Source organism: Tachyglossus aculeatus, chromosome 2 (genome assembly GCF_015852505.1).
Source record: "Tachyglossus aculeatus isolate mTacAcu1 chromosome 2, mTacAcu1.pri, whole genome shotgun sequence".
Classification (NCBI taxonomy): domain Eukaryota; kingdom Metazoa; phylum Chordata; class Mammalia; order Monotremata; family Tachyglossidae; genus Tachyglossus; species Tachyglossus aculeatus.
In genome coordinates, this window is record NC_052067.1 from 154,096,000 (window position 1) to 154,114,255 (window position 18,256).

Consider the following 18,256-nt stretch of genomic DNA (forward strand, 5'->3'; position numbering starts at 1 on the left):
GAGATGCTTGCAGAGAAGCAGCGTGGCTCAGTGGAAAGAGCCTGGGCTTTGGAGTCAAGGGTCACGGGTTCAAATCCCCGCTCCACCAATTGTCAGCTGTGTGACTTTGGGCAAGTCACTTAGCTTCTCTGTGCCTCAGTTATGTCATCTGTAAAATGGGCATTAAGACTGTGAGCACCCCGTGGGACAACCTGATCACCTTGTAACTTCCCCAGTGCTTAGAACAGTGCTTTGCACCTAGCGCTTAATAATGCCATCATTATTCCCAGACTGAGCCCCCTCCTTCTTCTCCCCCTCCTCCCCCTCCCCATCCCTCCGCCTTACGTTCTTCCCCTCCCCACAGCAACTGTATATATGTTTGTACGTATTTATTACTCTATTTTATTTGTACATATTTATTCTATTTATTTTATTTTGTTAATATGTTTTGTTCTGTTCTCTGTCTCCCCCTTCTAGACTGTGAGCCCACTGTTGGGTAGGGACCATCTCTATACGTTGCCAACTTGTACTTCCCAAGAGCTTAGTACAGCGCTCTGCACACAGTAAGCACTCAATAAATATGATTGAATGTATGAATGAATGAATTCTGGGAAAGATGGGAAAGGGGGCAGGATGAGGAAAAGACTGGAGAGAAGCAGGGAAATCTTCGGGAGATTATGCTTGTTTGTTTCAAGTTTATCAATAAATTACATAGCCAGGTCATCAGTCAATCAATGGTATTTATTAAACGCTATCATCAATCGTATTTATTGAGCGCTTACTATGTGCAGAGCACTGTACTAAGCGCTTGGGAAGTACAAATTGGCAACATATAGAGTGCATAGCACTGTACTAAGTGCTTGGGAGAGTACAATACAACAGAATTAGTAGGCACATTCCCTGCCCATAACAAGTTTACAGTCTAGAGGAAAAAGTAATGGGGGGCGGGGAACAGGGGTTTTGAGGAGGGAGTGGGCAATAGGTATGAAAATCAATAAGAATCAATCAATCAATCATATTTATTGAGGGCTTACTGTGTGCAGAGCACTGTACTAAGCGCTTGGGAAGTACAAGTTGGCAACAAGAATGGAGTAGTACTGTTGCTCAGCAGAGAAGAAGAGAGAATTAAAGTGTCTGATATTGATCCTCCAGAAGCTGGGATACCCCAGAAGGATCCCACCCACCCCCCTTGAAGAATCTAATCTCAAATCGATCTGAATCACCTGAGGAAAAAGATCTTGAATCATAACCATCTTGAATGTGGACACTTGAAAAGACACCAATACCATAAGGTAAAGAGAAATATTTATTTAAATTTTGCACAAGAACGAGCTTATACTGAACAAATTCAACTAAGTCATAATAAGTGCAGTAAAACAAAGAAATAGAGATGATTTTCCCCATCAGAAAACATTAAGTAGCCATGCCTGTGCATTACTTTTTTTACAATAACTTGTATCAGATTCTTTTTCAGAGCATGTACTGTACATATAACACACTGTAGCTCTTACTGATTACTTCCAAAGACTTCCTCCATTGTCACTGACGTAGCTTGTTCCATTCTTTTCTTCCACCAAATAGATCAGTGAAGGCTTTAATTTTAGATAAACTGTTCCACACCTAGGGAAATTTTGGTGTTCAAAGATCCATTAAGGTCAGTATCTACTTCTAGCTGTTTCTGAGTCATGACAGCGTTGCGCACGTTATACATCGGATCTCATGCTCACTGATGTCAGAAATGAAAAGGCCAGAAGGGAAATCTGGCTTTACCCAAGGTTTTCCTTTCTGAACTTCCTCAAGCTCACAAATTCCATTTCTACTAGGACAATTGAAAGCACTCTTTGCTCATGACACTGTGGCGCTTTAGCCATAGAAAAACTGATCCAGTTTCAGTTTGGACTTTATACAATTTTTGGTCTTTGTGAAGGAACTTTCTTTAACCCGAAACCTCCCTGGAGACATAGCTGTTAACTTCACAGTTCCTGAAGGCACTGCGGATCCACTGAGCAACAGATGTGACCATTCTAGAGGGGAGAAGGCAGGAAGACGCAGATTTAGAAAAAGAAGTTAGTAAATATGAAAATATATGCCAAAACGAATTCAAAGATTTATGTGATAATTTTATCCCACCATGAAACAAATGTGTTTATTGATCAATGAGAAGAATATATCAGTTTTAAAAGATTATCAGTAGCGTTTATCAAACGACCATTAGTGCAGTGTTCTAATGATGATGATGATATTTATTAAGTGCTTACGATGTGCAAAGCACCGTTCTAAGCGCTGGGGATGTTTCAAGGTGATCAGGTTGTCCCAGGGGGCTCACAGTCTTGATCCCCATTTTACAGAGGAGGTAACTGAGGTCCAGAGAAGTTAAGTGACTTTCCCAAAGTCACACAGGTGACATTTGGCGGAGCTGGAATTTGAACCCATGACCTCTGACTCCAAAGCCCATGTTCTTTCCACTGAGTCATGCTGCTTTCTAAGTGATTGGGATATACGGACTAATGCAGTGACACATTTCCTGCCCACAAGAAGCTAACACTCCAACAAGGGAGACAAGCATCTAACAATCAGAATGGCCTAGTGGATAGGCTATGGCCTAGGAGTCAGAAGGATCTGGGTTCTAATCCTGCTCCACTACCTCTCTGCTGTGTGACCTTGGGTAAGTCACTTCTCTTTGCCTCAATTACTACACCTGTAAAATGGGAATTAAGTCCATTCATTCAATCATATATATTGAGTGCTTACTGTGTGCAGAGCACTGTACTAAGCGCTTGGGAAGTACAAGTCGGCAACATATAGAGACGGTCCCTACCCAACAACGGGCTCACAGTCTAGAAGGGGGAGACAGACAACAAAACAAAACATGTGGACAGGTGTCAAAATCATCAGAACAAATAGAATTATAGTGATATGCACATCATTAACAATATAAATAGAATAGTAAATATATACAAGTAAAATGAATAGAGTAATACAACTGTACAAATATATATAAGTGCTGAGGGGAGGGGAAGGAGGCATGGTGGGGGGGATGGGGAGTAGGAAAGGAAAAGGGAACTCAGTCTGGGAAGGCCTCCTGGAGGAGGTGAGATCTCAGTAGGGCTTTACGTCTGTGAGCCCCATGTGGGACAGGGACTGTGTACAGCCTGGTTATCTTAGATCTACCTCAGTGCTTAACAAATGTCTTTTTTATTTTTAATGGTAACAACAACAACAAAAAACCAGGTCACACTCAGTCTAAATAGGAGGGAGAACAGGTTTTGTGGATAGGCCACTCGAGGCTGAGGTCTGGATTTCTGAATTCTCAAAGGATCTGGCATAAACCTCTTTCGCTCTTGCTTAGATAGAAAGGCTTAACCCACACACTCAGCCTTCCACTGACTACAAGAGCTTAGAGTGCAAATGAGGCACAAAGGGATCATTTTAAGTGCTTGATACCTGGTGCTTTTCCCTTTTAAAAATTGGTATTCTATTATTAGAACGATCTGCGTATATTTTCAGTTGGACTAAAAAGTTTTACTTTTTTTTTTTCATTCAGTAGACTGAACCCCCTTTTTCCTCTCCTCCTCCCCATCACCCCCGCCTTACCTCCTTCCCCTCCACACAGCACCTGTATATATGTTTGTGCAGATTTATTACTCTATTTTACTTGTGCATATTTACTATTCTATTTATTTTGTTAATGATGTGCACTTAGCTTTAATTCTATTTTGTTCTGACACCTGTCCACATGTTTTGTTGTCTGTCTCCCCCTTCTAGAATGTGAGCCCGTTGTTGGGTAGGGACCGTCTCTAGATGTTGCCAACTTGTACTTCCCAAGCGCTTAGTACAGTGCTCTGCACCCAGTAAGCACTCAATGAATACAATTGAATGACTGAATGAATGAACTCAAAAGCATCTAAAAGATAGTGGGGAGAAAATACACTGCGGGTTAGTAATAATGCATTCAAATATCTCTATCTATCTATCTATCTGTCTATCTATATTTACCTTGACTTATGTTGAAGTCTCCCCAAAAAAGATGATCAACCAGCTTTTGTGTATAGAATAATAATAATAATAATCATTATGTTATTTGTTACTACATGTCGAGCACTGTTCTAAGCGCTGGGGTAGATACAAGGTAATCAGGTTGTCCCCCATGGGACTCACAGTCTTAATCCCCATTTTACAGATGAGGTAACTGAGGCACAGAGAAGTTAAGTGGCTTGCCCAAGGTCACACAGCTGACAAGTGGCGGAGCCGGGATTAGAACCCACGTCCTCTGACTCCCAAGCCCGGGCTCTTTCCACGAAGCCTCACTGCTACTCTATAAGACAAAAAATTATGTGCCTCTGTATAAACAGTCAACCAACGGTATTTATTGAGTGTTTACTATGTGGAGAATACTTTACTAAGAGCTTGGGAGAATACAGTACAGACATGTTCCCTGTCCACAATGAGCTGTATAACAAAAAACAACTTTGACACAATTTTTCTGTAAATAGAAATGTGATCTTAAGAAAACCCCGCAATTAGTAAGGGTGCTCTGTCATTTATAATAGCCGCTCTTTTCTGAATTTTTGATAGGGCCTTCCAGGAATGCCTCCGGTTACATGACATAATTGGGTGCAGAAGGCAAGATTCTTTCTACACAAGCCTTGGTGGGAATCAGTTCCTTAGAATGGTGTCAACATTTTGTTTGGAAAAAGATCCTACTAAAACAGTGTCTATCAAAATCATCCAATTTCAAAATAAGGAATCCTGCCAATTCGAAGCTATTAGAAAGTGGTTTCTCAGAAACTTGGTCCCGCTACTTGGAACCATCACCATCATGGTCAAAAAAAAGTCTGACCAAATAAAGGATGGAGTTTTTTGTTGTTGGCAAGTTACAAAACAAAAATAGGAAAAACAAACAAAAAAAGCTCTTGGCTGTAGTTTCTTTCTTTCAGAATTCATCTTACATCCTTTGGTGTCACTGCAGAAATTGCATAGTGTAGTAATTTAATGTGACATTACATTTCTGCATCATCATATTTTAATGATCCCAGCCCTATTATTTGAACAGATGTTAACATTTATTTGATTGTACTTTGGATTGGTAATTCAGTGTAACACAACACGCAGAACAGAACCCAAAAAACAGTAAGGGAAGCAAAACTTCTTGTTGGCATTCAATTGGGTCTTTAGTTTCCTTAAAATTTTGAGTATTCCATATGTATTGAAAGTAGCCTTTATTACACTGAGAAGCTTTTGTACAAGAACACTATTAAGACCCCTGGCCTGAAGATTAAAATTCAGAATCCATGTCAAGGAAAGAGTTTGGTGTTTAGTTCCCTTGAATGTTTATGCTTCTTAAAATGCACTCTAATCACTCTGTTAAACTATTAATCCCAATGTATGGTATTTTATTATTTACATACTGCTTAGGGTAGTGATAATCCCTATTAATGCTAATATACTCTTCCAAGTGTAGAGTACTATATACTACTGTAATAATTATGTATATGTGTATATATATATACTACTATAATACATATAGTAGTATAAATTACTAAGCCCCCTTCACTCCTCAACCTTTCCCTCTCAAAGGTCTCCAATCATCTCCTTCTTCCCAAATCCAACAGCCATCCTAATTTTCCATGACCTCTCAACTGACTTCAACATTGTCGACCATTTCTTTCTCCTGGAACATCCAACTTCGGCTTCACGGACACTGTCCTCTCCTGGTTTTCCTCCTATATCTCCAGCCGCTCATTCTCAGTCTCTTTCCCAGGCTTCTTATCTGCCTCCCACCCTCTAACTGCGGGAGTCCTTCAAGGCTATGTTCTGCGTCCCCTTCTATTCTCCATCTTAGATCCACTCCTTCACTCCCATGCCTTCAACTACCATCCTTATCATGAGGATTCCCAAATTTACTCTTCCATCCCTGTTCTCTCTCCTTCTCTGCAGTCTCACATTTCCTCCTTTCTTCAGGATAACTCTGCTTGAATATCCTGCTGCCACCTCAAACTTAACATGTCCAAAACAGAACACCTCATTTTCCCACCCAAACCCTGTCTTCCCCCAAATGTAGTCAGCGTCAGCATCCGCTTTATCTCACAAACCCAGAACTCTGGCATTATTCTTGTCTCTCTCAATCAATCCACATACTCAAATGTCAACAATTCCAGTCAGTTCAACTTCCACTACATTGCTAAAATCTGCCTTTTCCTCTCCATTGAAACGGATGCTATGTTCATCCAAGCACTTATCCTATCCTGCCTTGATTACTGCATCAGCCTCCCTGCTGACTTTCTTACTCTTGCATCTCCCCATTCCAGTCAATACTACACTCTGCTTGCCTGGATCATTTTCCTAGGAAACCATTTAGTCCATATATCCTGGGTCCTCATGAACCTCCAGTGGTTGCTCATCCTCATCAAAACAGAAACTCCTTACCATTGGTTGTAAAGCACTCAATCACCTTACCCCTACCAACTTAACTTACCACCCTTATTTCCTATTACAACCTTCGCAGACTGAGCCCCCCGCTTCCTCTCCCCCTCTTCTCCCCACCTTACCTCCTTCCCCCCCCCACAGCATCTGTATATTTGTACATATTTATTATGCTATTTATTTTACTTGTACATATTTACTATTCTATTTATTTTAATTTGTTAATATGTTTTGTTTTGTTGTCTGTCTCCTCCTTCTATACTGTGTGCATGCTGTTGGGTAGGGACTGTATCTATATGTTGCCAAGTTGTACTTCCCAAGCACTTAGTACAGTGCTCTGCACACAGTAAGCGCTCAATAAATACGATTGAATGAATGAATGAATAATGCCAACCTACTCACTGTACCTCAATCTCATCTACCTCACTGCCAACCTCTGAAACACTACTTGCCTCTGGCATGGAATGCCCCTCCCCATCTGATCCCTCAGGTGATCATTCTCCCCACTTTCAAAGCCTTATTAAAAGCACATTTCCTCCAAGAGGCCTTCTCCTCCTAAGCCCATATTTCCTTTTATCCTCATCCCTTCCCTATCCTGTCATCCTTGCATTTGGATTTACACCCTCTATTCATTCCACCCTCAGCCCCGCAGCACTTATTCACATGTCCATAATTTATTCATTTTTATTAATGTCTCTCTCCCCTTCTAGGCTGTAAGCTTGTTGTGAGCAGGGACCGCATCTACCAATTTTGTTATATTCTATTCTCCCACAAGCTTAATACAGTGCTCTGAATACAGTGTGTGTTCAATAAATTCACTTGATAAAATGCGTTCCCAGGGCCCAAATTTTTGACTCATTAAAAGGGGAACAATTTAAACTTCCACAGGTGGTAATAAATATAAATAATGAACTTTTCAGTTCAATTAAGAGTGTGAGGAATTTTGATTTCACCATTACTTATGAATAGAAAATGCTTTTGTGGTCCTCAGTGATGAATTACAGGACAATGTGTAGTTAAATTCACTAGCTCTATTTATATTACAGTTAAGGGGGCTCTAGGGTACTTAATGTACATACCCTTATACTCTGCCATTTCCCTTTTCTGTAATTTTTTTAATGTCTGCCTTCCCCTCTACACTGTAAACTCCCTGTGGGGAGGGAACTTGTCTTCCAACTCTATCATATTATACTCTCCTAAGCGCTTAGTAAGATGCTCTGAAAATTGAAAGTAAATATCATTACTTAATAGATATAAAAGTGTGATCTTCTGAATCTGGTATTGACATTGATGGCACAAGTGACAAATGACTGAAGCAGCCTGGGCATATCTAAATTGTTCAAAAATTAAAAAACTCCTCCATGTGGCATGTACTTGGCTTTCTTTTCTCCTGCCCAGCTTGCAGCCTACCTTCAAGTGCAGCTCATAAATCTTCATTTGTTCATTCAATCATATTTATTGAGCACTTACTGTGTGCAGCGCACTGTACTAAGCGCTTGGAAAGTACAATTTGGTAACAGATACAGTCGCTACCCAATCTTCCTCTCTCCTCAACAAGCCTTTACCTACTGTCTGACTGTACTGTCATTCTGTCAATCAATGGTATTTATAGAGCACTTACTGTGTGCAGAGCACTGTACTAAGCACTTTAGGAGGTTACAGTCTAACAATAAAACAGACTCATTCCCTGCTTACAATGAATCTATAGTCTAGATGGGGAGACAGACTTTAATATAAATAAAATCACAGATGTATACAGTAAGTATTGTGAGGATGGGCGAGGGGATTAATAATGGGAGCAAGTCAGGGTGATGCGGAAGGGAATGGGAGAAAATGACATCTTCAGTTATGCATACAGGTGTATGTGGAGGTACGTGAAAGTAAATCCTTGAAAAACAATGCCTTTAATGCAAATATTCACTGGCTTGCCTGAGGAAGTTGCAGCAGGTATCCCTATGGTACTGAGAAAAACATTCCTTACTTCTTTTAACAGTAGTCTAAAAAACTGTCTTAAAATTAGTTTCATTTGAAGGTGGGACAAATGTGTTCACTACAGTGGCTGCTAACATTTTCTTTTCCTCTGGAAGAAGCACAGTTCATTTACACCTTCCACTAGCTGTCCACTTTCCCCTGATGGTAAGTGGGAAGTAGAATAAATAAAAAACCACGAATCCATTTGCAAAAATAAGGAAGGAAATAAAATTACCCAGGCAAAGGAGCCAAGGGTAAAATAACATTAGGATCACTCATCAGGAATGAAGCACGGATGAGTTATTTCAGATTCGGCCAGCTTGATACATCTCAGGTGTTAGTTCTAGGTTTGTGTCCTGCTGGAGCAGCTGAACGATTTCTCTCAAGCCTGAAATTCCCCTTACTTGTAGGAGAGGCTGAAGCTAATGGAACTGAACGTGTCACACTGCAACCTCTGCAGTAAGTGGAGAAACTGGCTTCCTGCTGTCCAAATAAATACATGACTATTGAGAAGCCGCAGATTCAGCCCGGGCAAGATGTGAATGAGAAACAGTGTGGCTTAGTGGAATGAGCCTGGGCCTAGCAGTCAAAGGACCTGGATTCTAATCCCACCTCTGCTACCTAATAACAATAACTATAATGTTTGTTAAGCCTTTATTGTGTGCCAGGCACTGTTCTAAGCACTGGGGTATAAACAAGATAATCAGGTTGGACACATTCCCTGTTCCATGTGGGGCTCACAGTCTTAATAATAATAATAAGGATGGCATTTGTTAAGTGCTTACTATGTGCCAAGCACTTTTCTAAGTGCTGGGGGGATACAAGGTAATCAGGTTGTCCCACATGGGGCTCACAGTCTTAATCCCCATTTTACAGATGAGGGAACTGGCCCAGAGAAGTGAAGTGACTTGCCCAAAGTCACACAACGGACAAGTGGTGGAGCCAGGATTAGAACCCATGACCTCTGACACCCAAGCCCGGGCTCTTTCCACTGCAATCCCCAGCTGAGGGAACTGAGGCCTGGAGAAGTGAAGTGACTTGCCCAAGGTCACAGATAGGCCAAGTGGAGGAGCCAGGATTATAACCCAAGTTCTTCTGAATCCCAAGCCTTTTTTCTATCCATTAGCCCATGCGGCTTCTCTACCTGCATGCTGGGTGACCCTAGGCAAGTCGCTTTTTGTCTCTGTGCTTCAGTTTCCCCACCTGTTCTCTCTCCTAGTTAGGGCAGGGACCTGTGTCTTACCTATTTATTTGCATTGATGTCTGTCTCCCTAACTCTACACTGTGCATTGTATTCATTCATTCAATCGTATATATTGAGCACTCACTGTGTGCAGAGCACTGTACTAAGCGCTTGTAAAGTACAATTCGGCAACAGAGAAAATCCCTATCCACCAACCGGCTCGCAGTCTAGATATATACAATAAAATAAATAGAATAATAAATATGTACATATATACTCAAGTGCTGTGGGGTGAGGAGGGGGATAGAGCAGAGGGAGGGAGTAGGGTCGATGGGGAGGGGAGAAGGAACAGAGGAAAAGGGGGGCTCAGTCTGGAAAGGCCTCATGGAGGAGGTCAGCATTCAGTAGGGCTTTGAAGGGGGGAAGTGGGCTAGTTTGGCGGATTTGAGGAGGGAGGACATTCCAGGCCAGAGGTAGGACATGGGCCAGGGGTCGATGGCAGGACAGGCGAGAACGAGGCCCAGTGAGGAGGTTAACGGCAGTGGAGCAGAGTGAGTGGGCTGGGCTGTAGAAGGAGAGAAGGGAGATGGGGTAGGAGGGGGCGAGGTGATGGAGAGCTCTGAAGCCAGTAATGAGGAGTTTTTGCTTGATACGAAGGTTGATAAGCAACCGCTGAAGATTTTTGAGGAGGAGGGTAACTTGCCCAGAGTGTTTCTATAGAAAGATAATCTGGGCAGCAGAGTGAAGTATAGACCGAAGTGGGGAGAAGCGGGAGGTTGGGAAATCAGAAAGTTTCGTCCAAGTGCTCACTTCAGTGCTGTGCACTTAGTAAGCACTCAATAAATAGTATTGAATGAATGAATGAACAATTGGGTGACCTGATTATCTTGTATCTACCGCAGAGCTCAGAGCAGTGACTGGCTCATAGTAAGTTCTTAAGAAATACCACAATTATTGTTATCATTATTATTATCAATAAGGTTGTCTTTACCTTGCATTGACAGAGGGTACACTCAGTGCCATGCTTAATCCAAGAAGACCCGGTGAATCGAACGACATTAGTTTCATCCAGGCAAGTCTTGGTGATGTCATTGCGGATGGTATCAGCCTGACACGGGTCAGTGACACAGCGAGGGCAGCACTCGCTCTCAGCGAGGACACTGAATTCACACTCCATGTCTGGGCAAGACAGGGGCCAGCAATCGACTTCTCCCTGCTAGTAAGAAAACACATTTTTAAGTAAAGAAAATGTAAATAGGTCTATCGGTCTGGTTTCTACTCTGCCTCTCCTAGAGTTGTCACCTGCAGAATTTGTTCCAAACTCGCATTGGTGGAACAAGGAGATGAATTGGAGGAGGAAGGCGAGAGAGGAAGAGGGGAGGGCTACTGGCATCAAGATGAAGTGAAAGAGGGAGGGAGAAGGAAAGAAGGAGGAAGGTGGGTGATAGATAGAGGAGAAGAAAGGAGGAGGAAGAAGACCAAAGGGTTAAGGGGAGACAGGAAAGAGGTTGGGAAGCAGGGGAAGCAGGAGTGAAAAAAGTGGGGGAATAAGAGGGAAAGGGAAGAAAGGAAGAGAAGATAAAGAGGGGGAGGAGAAAAAAGGTAAATGGGAAGAGGAAGGGGTAGAGCAGCAGAGACAGAGGAAGAAGGTGGGGTCCACAGGGGAAGTCTACTCACCTTGAGCTGGTCTACCTGAAACCTAGAACTTTCATTCTATTTTTCACCCTGGAACGGTATAACCTGTGGGAGTAGGCGATTCTGTTTTTCTATGTGAACAACTTCTTTTCTTTTTCCCTTTCATTCTAGCTTCTCATTTGGTCATCTCTGAATAAGGAAAGATGGTCATTCACGAGAATGCCAAATTTTGTGCAAAGGATGGAATGAGGGAATCAAGTACAGCATTTCCACCAGGGTTAATTTATGACTTTTTCCAAGTAGTGCTGGAAAGATATCTAGGAATTGATTTCTACTGTCCCCCTTAGGAAAGCAAATGCCCTTTTTATGTAGTTTCTACCTTTTCCCATTTTCCTTGCACTTTCAAAGCTTTTGGAGCTTGAGATGAAAGGCGTTTTCAGGTACTGTAACTTGCCTTGCTTTTTCAAATTGATTTTCCCATTGAAAGTAAAAAAAAAAAAAAAATCAACTAAAAAGAAATGGCCTAAAACATCCCCATTATAATGGAAAGAAAGCTATCTCTGATTTTATGAGTGGAAAGTATCTGCTAGGGGCAACTAGGCAACAATTTTCCTTGGCTCTTAAAAAAATGACACTGAAGAAATCTGGTCTTCTGAAATTCATTCATTCATTCAATCATATTCATTGAGCACTTACTGTGTGCAGAACACTGCATTAAGCGCTTAGGAACTACATATGTGAAACATATAGAGATGGTCCCTACCCAACAATGGGCTCACAGTCTAGAAATAAGATCAGGGAGGACATTTACTCCAATCCTGGCTTTGAATCTTAGTAGGAAGTGACTCCCTAATTGGGAAAATTGAAACTAGCCAAGAACAATGTCTAGAAACCTTTAAAGCAAGGTTGAACTACCAGCTGCCTGGGGGGTAGCTTAATTTATGTAAGATGCTTTAGGTCTATTATTTCTAACTATAAATTTCAGAAAGCTACGTTGTTGATGATTTTCACAGGGGCCTGGGCCAGAAGGAACTGCAAACTGTCGTATGAGAATGGACATATTTTAATCAATACCTAAACCCAGGGGTATTAGGCTCCTACTCATAAGTCAGACAGCCCATCCTAAAGGATGTTGTTTAAATACATGTAGCCTTCATCAACAGCCCCCGCTTTTATCAGCCTTCTGGTGGGAACATGAGCAGAAGCATTTTTTATCTTTGCTTTCAATACTCCACCTTCAGATCCTGACCTCAAAGCCATCTAGGGACATCAGAGGCCCATGGCTGAGGCCTGTCAGACTAAGTGTATTAGCTATCAGCTTTCTGGAGAAATACTAGAATGAGGTGGTTTAGTAATAGCAGAAAACAAGGGAACTTTAAAGACAAACTCAGCACAACCACCAGAAGAGGATTCCCTTCTTTTCCTTTTTTTTCCTTAAGCATAAGTGCAGACTTTCTCACAAATACTTGAGCCCATCTGTGTCAGCTGATTTTGGCAGCTTACAAGTGCATGATGACCAGCTTCCTGGCCCTTACACTTAGGCAAGAGAGCCAGGAGAGTCAGTCCATGGGGCCCCTCCCTGAGTGAAGTGTAAATACATAGCCAAGCCAGTAAGCGCTCAATAAATACGATTGAATGACTGAATGAATGAGCCAATCTGAGAGAAGCATTAGGGAGGAATTGAGGCAGGGAGCTGGACAAAGATAATCTACAGCCACCTCAGAGATGAGAGATTTAGAGCTGGGTGTCTAGGAGAAAGTTTGTGCATGGACACAGGGCATGAGGAAGGATCAGAGATGATTCCGGGGGAGGTTGGGGGTCCAGAGTGGAGGAGCAATGATCCCACTTTGAATGGGGAGGAGGGAAGCTGAGAGACCCTGTAGATGAAGGAGAGGGTGAAACTGGAACCTAAGCCATTCTGAGAGAAGTCGGGGAAGGATCAGAGAAGTAGGAGCCCTGGATGTCCTCAGAGAACTACAGGGGGGTCCTTGGGGACAAAACTGTTAGATCCAGGAAAATGCTGTTTGAACTGGATTTGTTTCCATTGCTACCAAGATAAGAAGCTATTAAATACTGTGGAGATTTCTGATCTTGGTGTCTGCCTGTAGTCGAGGCTGGGGGAGAAGCTCCAGCACTGGGGAACAGGAAGGAATGCTTTGTCTGTGAGATTCCTGTAACCAGTCCCGGGAGGAGGGTGGGAGACTGGTAGCCGATCACCCCTCCCCTCTTGGGGAGACACCTTGGATTCAATCGGTGGTAACAGCAATAAGTTGGGGGTGGGGGGGGCAAAGGTCTCCAAACTGGCATTAGAAGAACGTCCTTAGGATGCAGCAGATACAGACCGGGGTCTGGAACAGTCCTAAAGTACCTCTGCGGACCCCTTGGGCTAAGATTTGGGGCTGACAAACCCTAGTAACATGGTAGAGCATCTCTAAAACATACTGTAAACAGGGACCAATATTCTCACCCACTGTTGGCACTACTTCCACCCTACCTATGTTTATTCAAGACAGATACTCTGGGTTTTGTGGGTAGGAGAGGGGAGTTCCAGAGCTCCTTGGATTCCCAGCCCTTCCACCAGCAGTTGCCCAGTGAAAACGTACCAAGCACCGGCACTGTTGGCAGTTCTGCACCCAGGTGTCTCCGCTGTTGTACACAAGCTCCCCGTTCTGATGGAGACACTGGCTACTCATTCTCGGGTCACACTCCGGACAGCAGAACAGGTCGACCGTGGGATTCTCGCAGTCACAGACCATTCGCCGACACATCACGAATCCATTCTGTGATCAGAAACGGAGACGGCCGGGTTAGCGGAACTCTCCCCCGTTAGAAAGTTCACCGGGCCGAATCAGGGAGCCCTTAATTCAATAAATTAATTCAATAAAATGAGAAGCCGGGTGGCCTAGGGGAGAGAGAACAGGCCTGGCAGTCAGAGGACCTGGATTCTAATCCTGGCTCTTCCCCTTGTCCGCTGTGTGACCCTGGACAAGTCACTTAACTTGTCTATAACAATGATAATAATAATAATGGCATTTATTAATTGCTTACTATGTGCAAAGCACTGTTCCAAGTGCTGGGGAAGTTACAAGGTGATCAGGTTGTCCCATGGGAGGGCTCACAATCTTAATCCCCATTTTACAGATGAGGTAACTGAGGCACAGAGAAGTTAAGTGACTTGCCCAAAGTCACAAAGCTGACAATTGGTGGAGCTGGGATTTGAACCCATGACCTCTGACTCCAAAGCCCGTGCTCTGTCCACTGAGCCACGCTGCTTTTCTATGCCTCAGTTACCTCATCTGCTCAATGAGGATTAAATTACCTTCCCTTCAATTTAGACTGTGAGCCCTATATGGGACAAGGACTGCGTCCAACCTGATTACCTTATATCTACCCTAGTGCTTACCAAGGAGAAAGTACTTAGCAAATACATACACCAATTTAAATGTAAATTAGGGATTGGCTTTCCTTAACAGGTTGTTCTGCTATTTTAAGGTTCACTTACAAGACTGTAGGTATTACAGTCACAGACGACTCTTCTTATTTTTAACTCCACTAGAAAGGGGCCTCCTTGATAATGTTAAAATTCACGAGAGCTAATAAGTAGATGAAGCCAGAACAAATTAAAGGGGACCATGAACCATATGGTGATCATCATCATTAATGGTATTTACTGAGTGCTTACCATGTAAAGAACGCTGTACTAGGTGCTTGGGAATGTACAGTTCAATAGAGTTGGATAAATACCTTACCTGCCCACAATGGGCTTACAAGCCTAGAGGACTACCCGCTATTTGGAGAAGCGATTTTTGAACACCTGATATAGGCATAGATCTCTGTATTTCACAACCCAGCCCAGGATTACCTTTAAGAAGCTTTAAGAAGTCCTACCGAATGCAAGCAGCTCACAGAATAAAGGTTTGTGATAACTGCCATATTTGTTCTTTTCAAGTATTCATTCATTCATTCAATCATCTTTATTGAGCGCTTACTGTGTGCAGAGCACTGTACTAAGCGCTTGGGACAGTACCATTTCCTTTCCAACCTTTTCCACAAACTCATCTTTTTCACCGCCCTGTTTCTGTGGAAGCAGTTTTTGTGGATACCAACCTGACAAGAGCACACGGAACACCTGTCATTGTCCAACACCCATATCTGGCCGTTATGTTTGATTTTACCATCGTGGACGCAGTCCCCAGTGCAGTTCTTCCCATGAGGGCAGCGGCAGTCATAGCCACCATCCAAGTTAAAGCAAATGGTGTCATTGGCACAGCTGTGCCTTCCCGTCCTGCATTCATCGATGTCTGCGGGGAATACAAGCATCAGGTTTCAGCACCCATCACTTGAACGAGAATAGCCCAATCGCAACCAGGACAAACGAATTTTCCACCACAAAGAATTCAGCTGTAAGTTAACTTGTAGTTCCCAGAAAAGAAGAATGAATAGTTGAAATGCTGAAATGCAATTTTGGGGCAATCCTTCATTGCTGAAATCATCGTCATCATCAACAATCGTATTTATTGAGCGCTTACTATGTGCAGAGCACTGTACTAAGCGCTTGGGAAGTACAAATTGGCAACATATAGAGACAGTCGCTACCCAACAGTGGGCTCACAGTCTAAAATGAAACAATGTCATGTTAATTGTGCTTGGGTTTGGGGGTGGGGGGGGTTGGCATTATATTATAATAATAATAATGACATTTATTAAGCGCTTACTATGTGCAAAGCACTGTTCTAAGCGCTGGGGAGGTTACAAAGTGATCAGGTTGTCCCATGGGGGGCTCACAGTCTTCATCCCCATTTTACAGATGAGGGAACTGAGGCACAGAGAAGTTAAGTGACTTGCCCAAAGTTACACAGCTGACAATTGGAGGAGTCGGGATTTGAACATATGACCTCTGCCTCCAAAGCCTGTGCTCTTTCCACTGAGCCATGCTGCTTCTCTCATATATATTGGCCAACTTGTGGCCACATTGTGTGTTTTTCAAATTAGGATAAGTCTTCTGACCTGAATATATATATATATATATATATGTATATATATGTGTGTGTGTGTATATATATATATATATGTGTGTGTGTGTGTGTATGTGTATACATATGTATATGTGTATATGTGTGTATATATATATACATACACACACACACATATATATACATATACATATATATATATCTATACATACACACACACATATATATACATACACACACACATATACATATTTATATATATATACACACACACACACACACATATATATATATATATATATATATATATTCAGGTCAGAAGACTTATCCTAATTTGAAAAGCACACAATGTGGCCCAAGTTGGCAACTAGGCCAGTTGGCTAAACTGATCATTTGATCCTCAGAATCTTACATTTATTTTAAGCAGAAATTCAGCAATGGATGCAAAACAATACAATTAACTGGATTTCCAAAATATTTCCTTCTCCTGTCTTGAAAAGTTGTTACAGTCAGGAATTCTTTATATAGGTGATGGCATTTCTGGAACTCACCAAAGATAAAATTAACATTTCAAGATCCACCCTTTGCCTCTCCTTTATTTATCAATCTCCATTGAGTCCGGCCTTATCTCAGCAGAGTTGGTCTCTGGGTGGTCATTATTTTCTGTTTGAAATCATACTTCTCTCTGAGAATCAGCTTGGCCTCATGAATAGAGCCCAGGCATGGTAGTAAAAAGGATCTGGGTTCTAATCCAGCTCCAACACATGTCTGCTGTGTGACCTTGGGCAAGTCACTTAACTTCTCTGCACCTCAGTGAGGGAACTACGTGAACCTCAGTGGGACAGGAACTATGTCCAACCTGATTAACTTGCATCTACTCCAGTATTTAGTAATAATAATAATAATAAAATAATAATAATAATAATTGGCATTTGTTAAGCGCTTGCTATGTGCAAAGCACTGTTCTAAGTGCTGGGGAGGATACAGAGTGATCAGGTTGTCCCATGTGGGGCTCACAGTCTGAATCCCCATTTTACAGATGAGGTAACTGAGGCCCAGAGAAGTTAAGTGACTTGCCCAAGATCACACAGCAGACATGTGGTGGTCGGGATTTGAACCCATGACCTCTGACTCCAAAGCCCGTGCTCTTTCCACTGAGCCACGCTGCTTCTCTAATAGTGCCTAGCACATAGTAAGTGCTAAACAAATACCACAACAAAATCTCGTTAGGTGCCAACTTCAGTAATAAACATTAATCAATCAAATTTATTGAGTGTTCATTGTGTTCAGAGCACTGTACTAAGCTCTTGGGAGAGCACACTATAACCAAATCAGTAGAACTTTCCCTGCTCACAGTGAGCTTACAGTCTAGAGGGGAAGACAGACATTTCTATATAAATAAATTACACTTAATGGACATGTGTTCTGTGGGGCTGAGAGAAGCAGCGTGGCTTACTGGAAAAAGCGTGGGCTTGGGAGTCAGAGGTCATGAGTTCTAATCCCATCTCCGCCACTTGTCAGCTGTGTGACCTTGGGCAGGTCACTTGACTTTCCTGTGCTTCAGTTACCTCATCTGCAAAATGGGGATGAAGACTGTGAGCCCCACGCGGGACAACCTGATTACCTTGTGTCTACCCCGGAATTTAGAACAGTGCTTGGAACATAGTAAGCACTTAACAAATGCCATTATTATTATTATTACTATAAAGGATGTAAATCCAAGTGTAAGGGTGACTCAGAAGAGAGTGGGAGAAGAGCAAATGAGGGCTTAGTTGAGGAAGGCAAAGCACTGTACTAAGTGCTTGGGAAGTACAAGTTGGCAACATACAGAAACGGTCCCTACCCAACAACGGGCTCACAGTCTAGAAGGGGGGAAAAAGACAACTAAATAAAACAAGTAGACAGGTGTCAAAACCGTCAGAATAAATAGAATAAATAAATAAATAAATAAATAGAAGTAAAGCTAGATGCAAGATGCAAGGGCCTTGAAGCACCCTTCAGGGCCCTACTGAGAGCTCACCTCCTCCAGGAGGCCTTCCCAGACTGAGCCCCTTCCTTCCTCTCCCCCTCGTCCCCCTCTCCATCCCCCCCA

The 18,256-nt window shown here is 42.5% G+C and overlaps 1 protein-coding gene across 3 annotated transcripts in view; it reads right to left on the reverse strand.

The window, feature by feature from the left end:
* Window positions 1-1,267: 1,267 nt before the first annotated feature.
* NELL2 (neural EGFL like 2) overlaps window positions 1,268-18,256 on the reverse strand; it is a 445,624-nt gene continuing 428,635 nt past the window's right edge. For 2 of the 3 annotated variants that reach the window (XM_038740515.1, XM_038740506.1), the window contains exons 17-20: window positions 15,299-15,492; window positions 13,795-13,971; window positions 10,548-10,772; window positions 1,268-2,003 (exon numbers count right to left, since the gene is read on the reverse strand). In XM_038740515.1, coding sequence (XP_038596443.1) covers window positions 1,953-2,003; window positions 10,548-10,772; window positions 13,795-13,971; window positions 15,299-15,492 — 647 coding nt within the window. In that variant the 3' untranslated portion in view covers window positions 1,268-1,952. The remainder of the gene's footprint in view (window positions 2,004-10,547; window positions 10,773-13,794; window positions 13,972-15,298; window positions 15,493-18,256) is intronic. The other variant, XM_038740525.1, reaches the window with a different exon arrangement.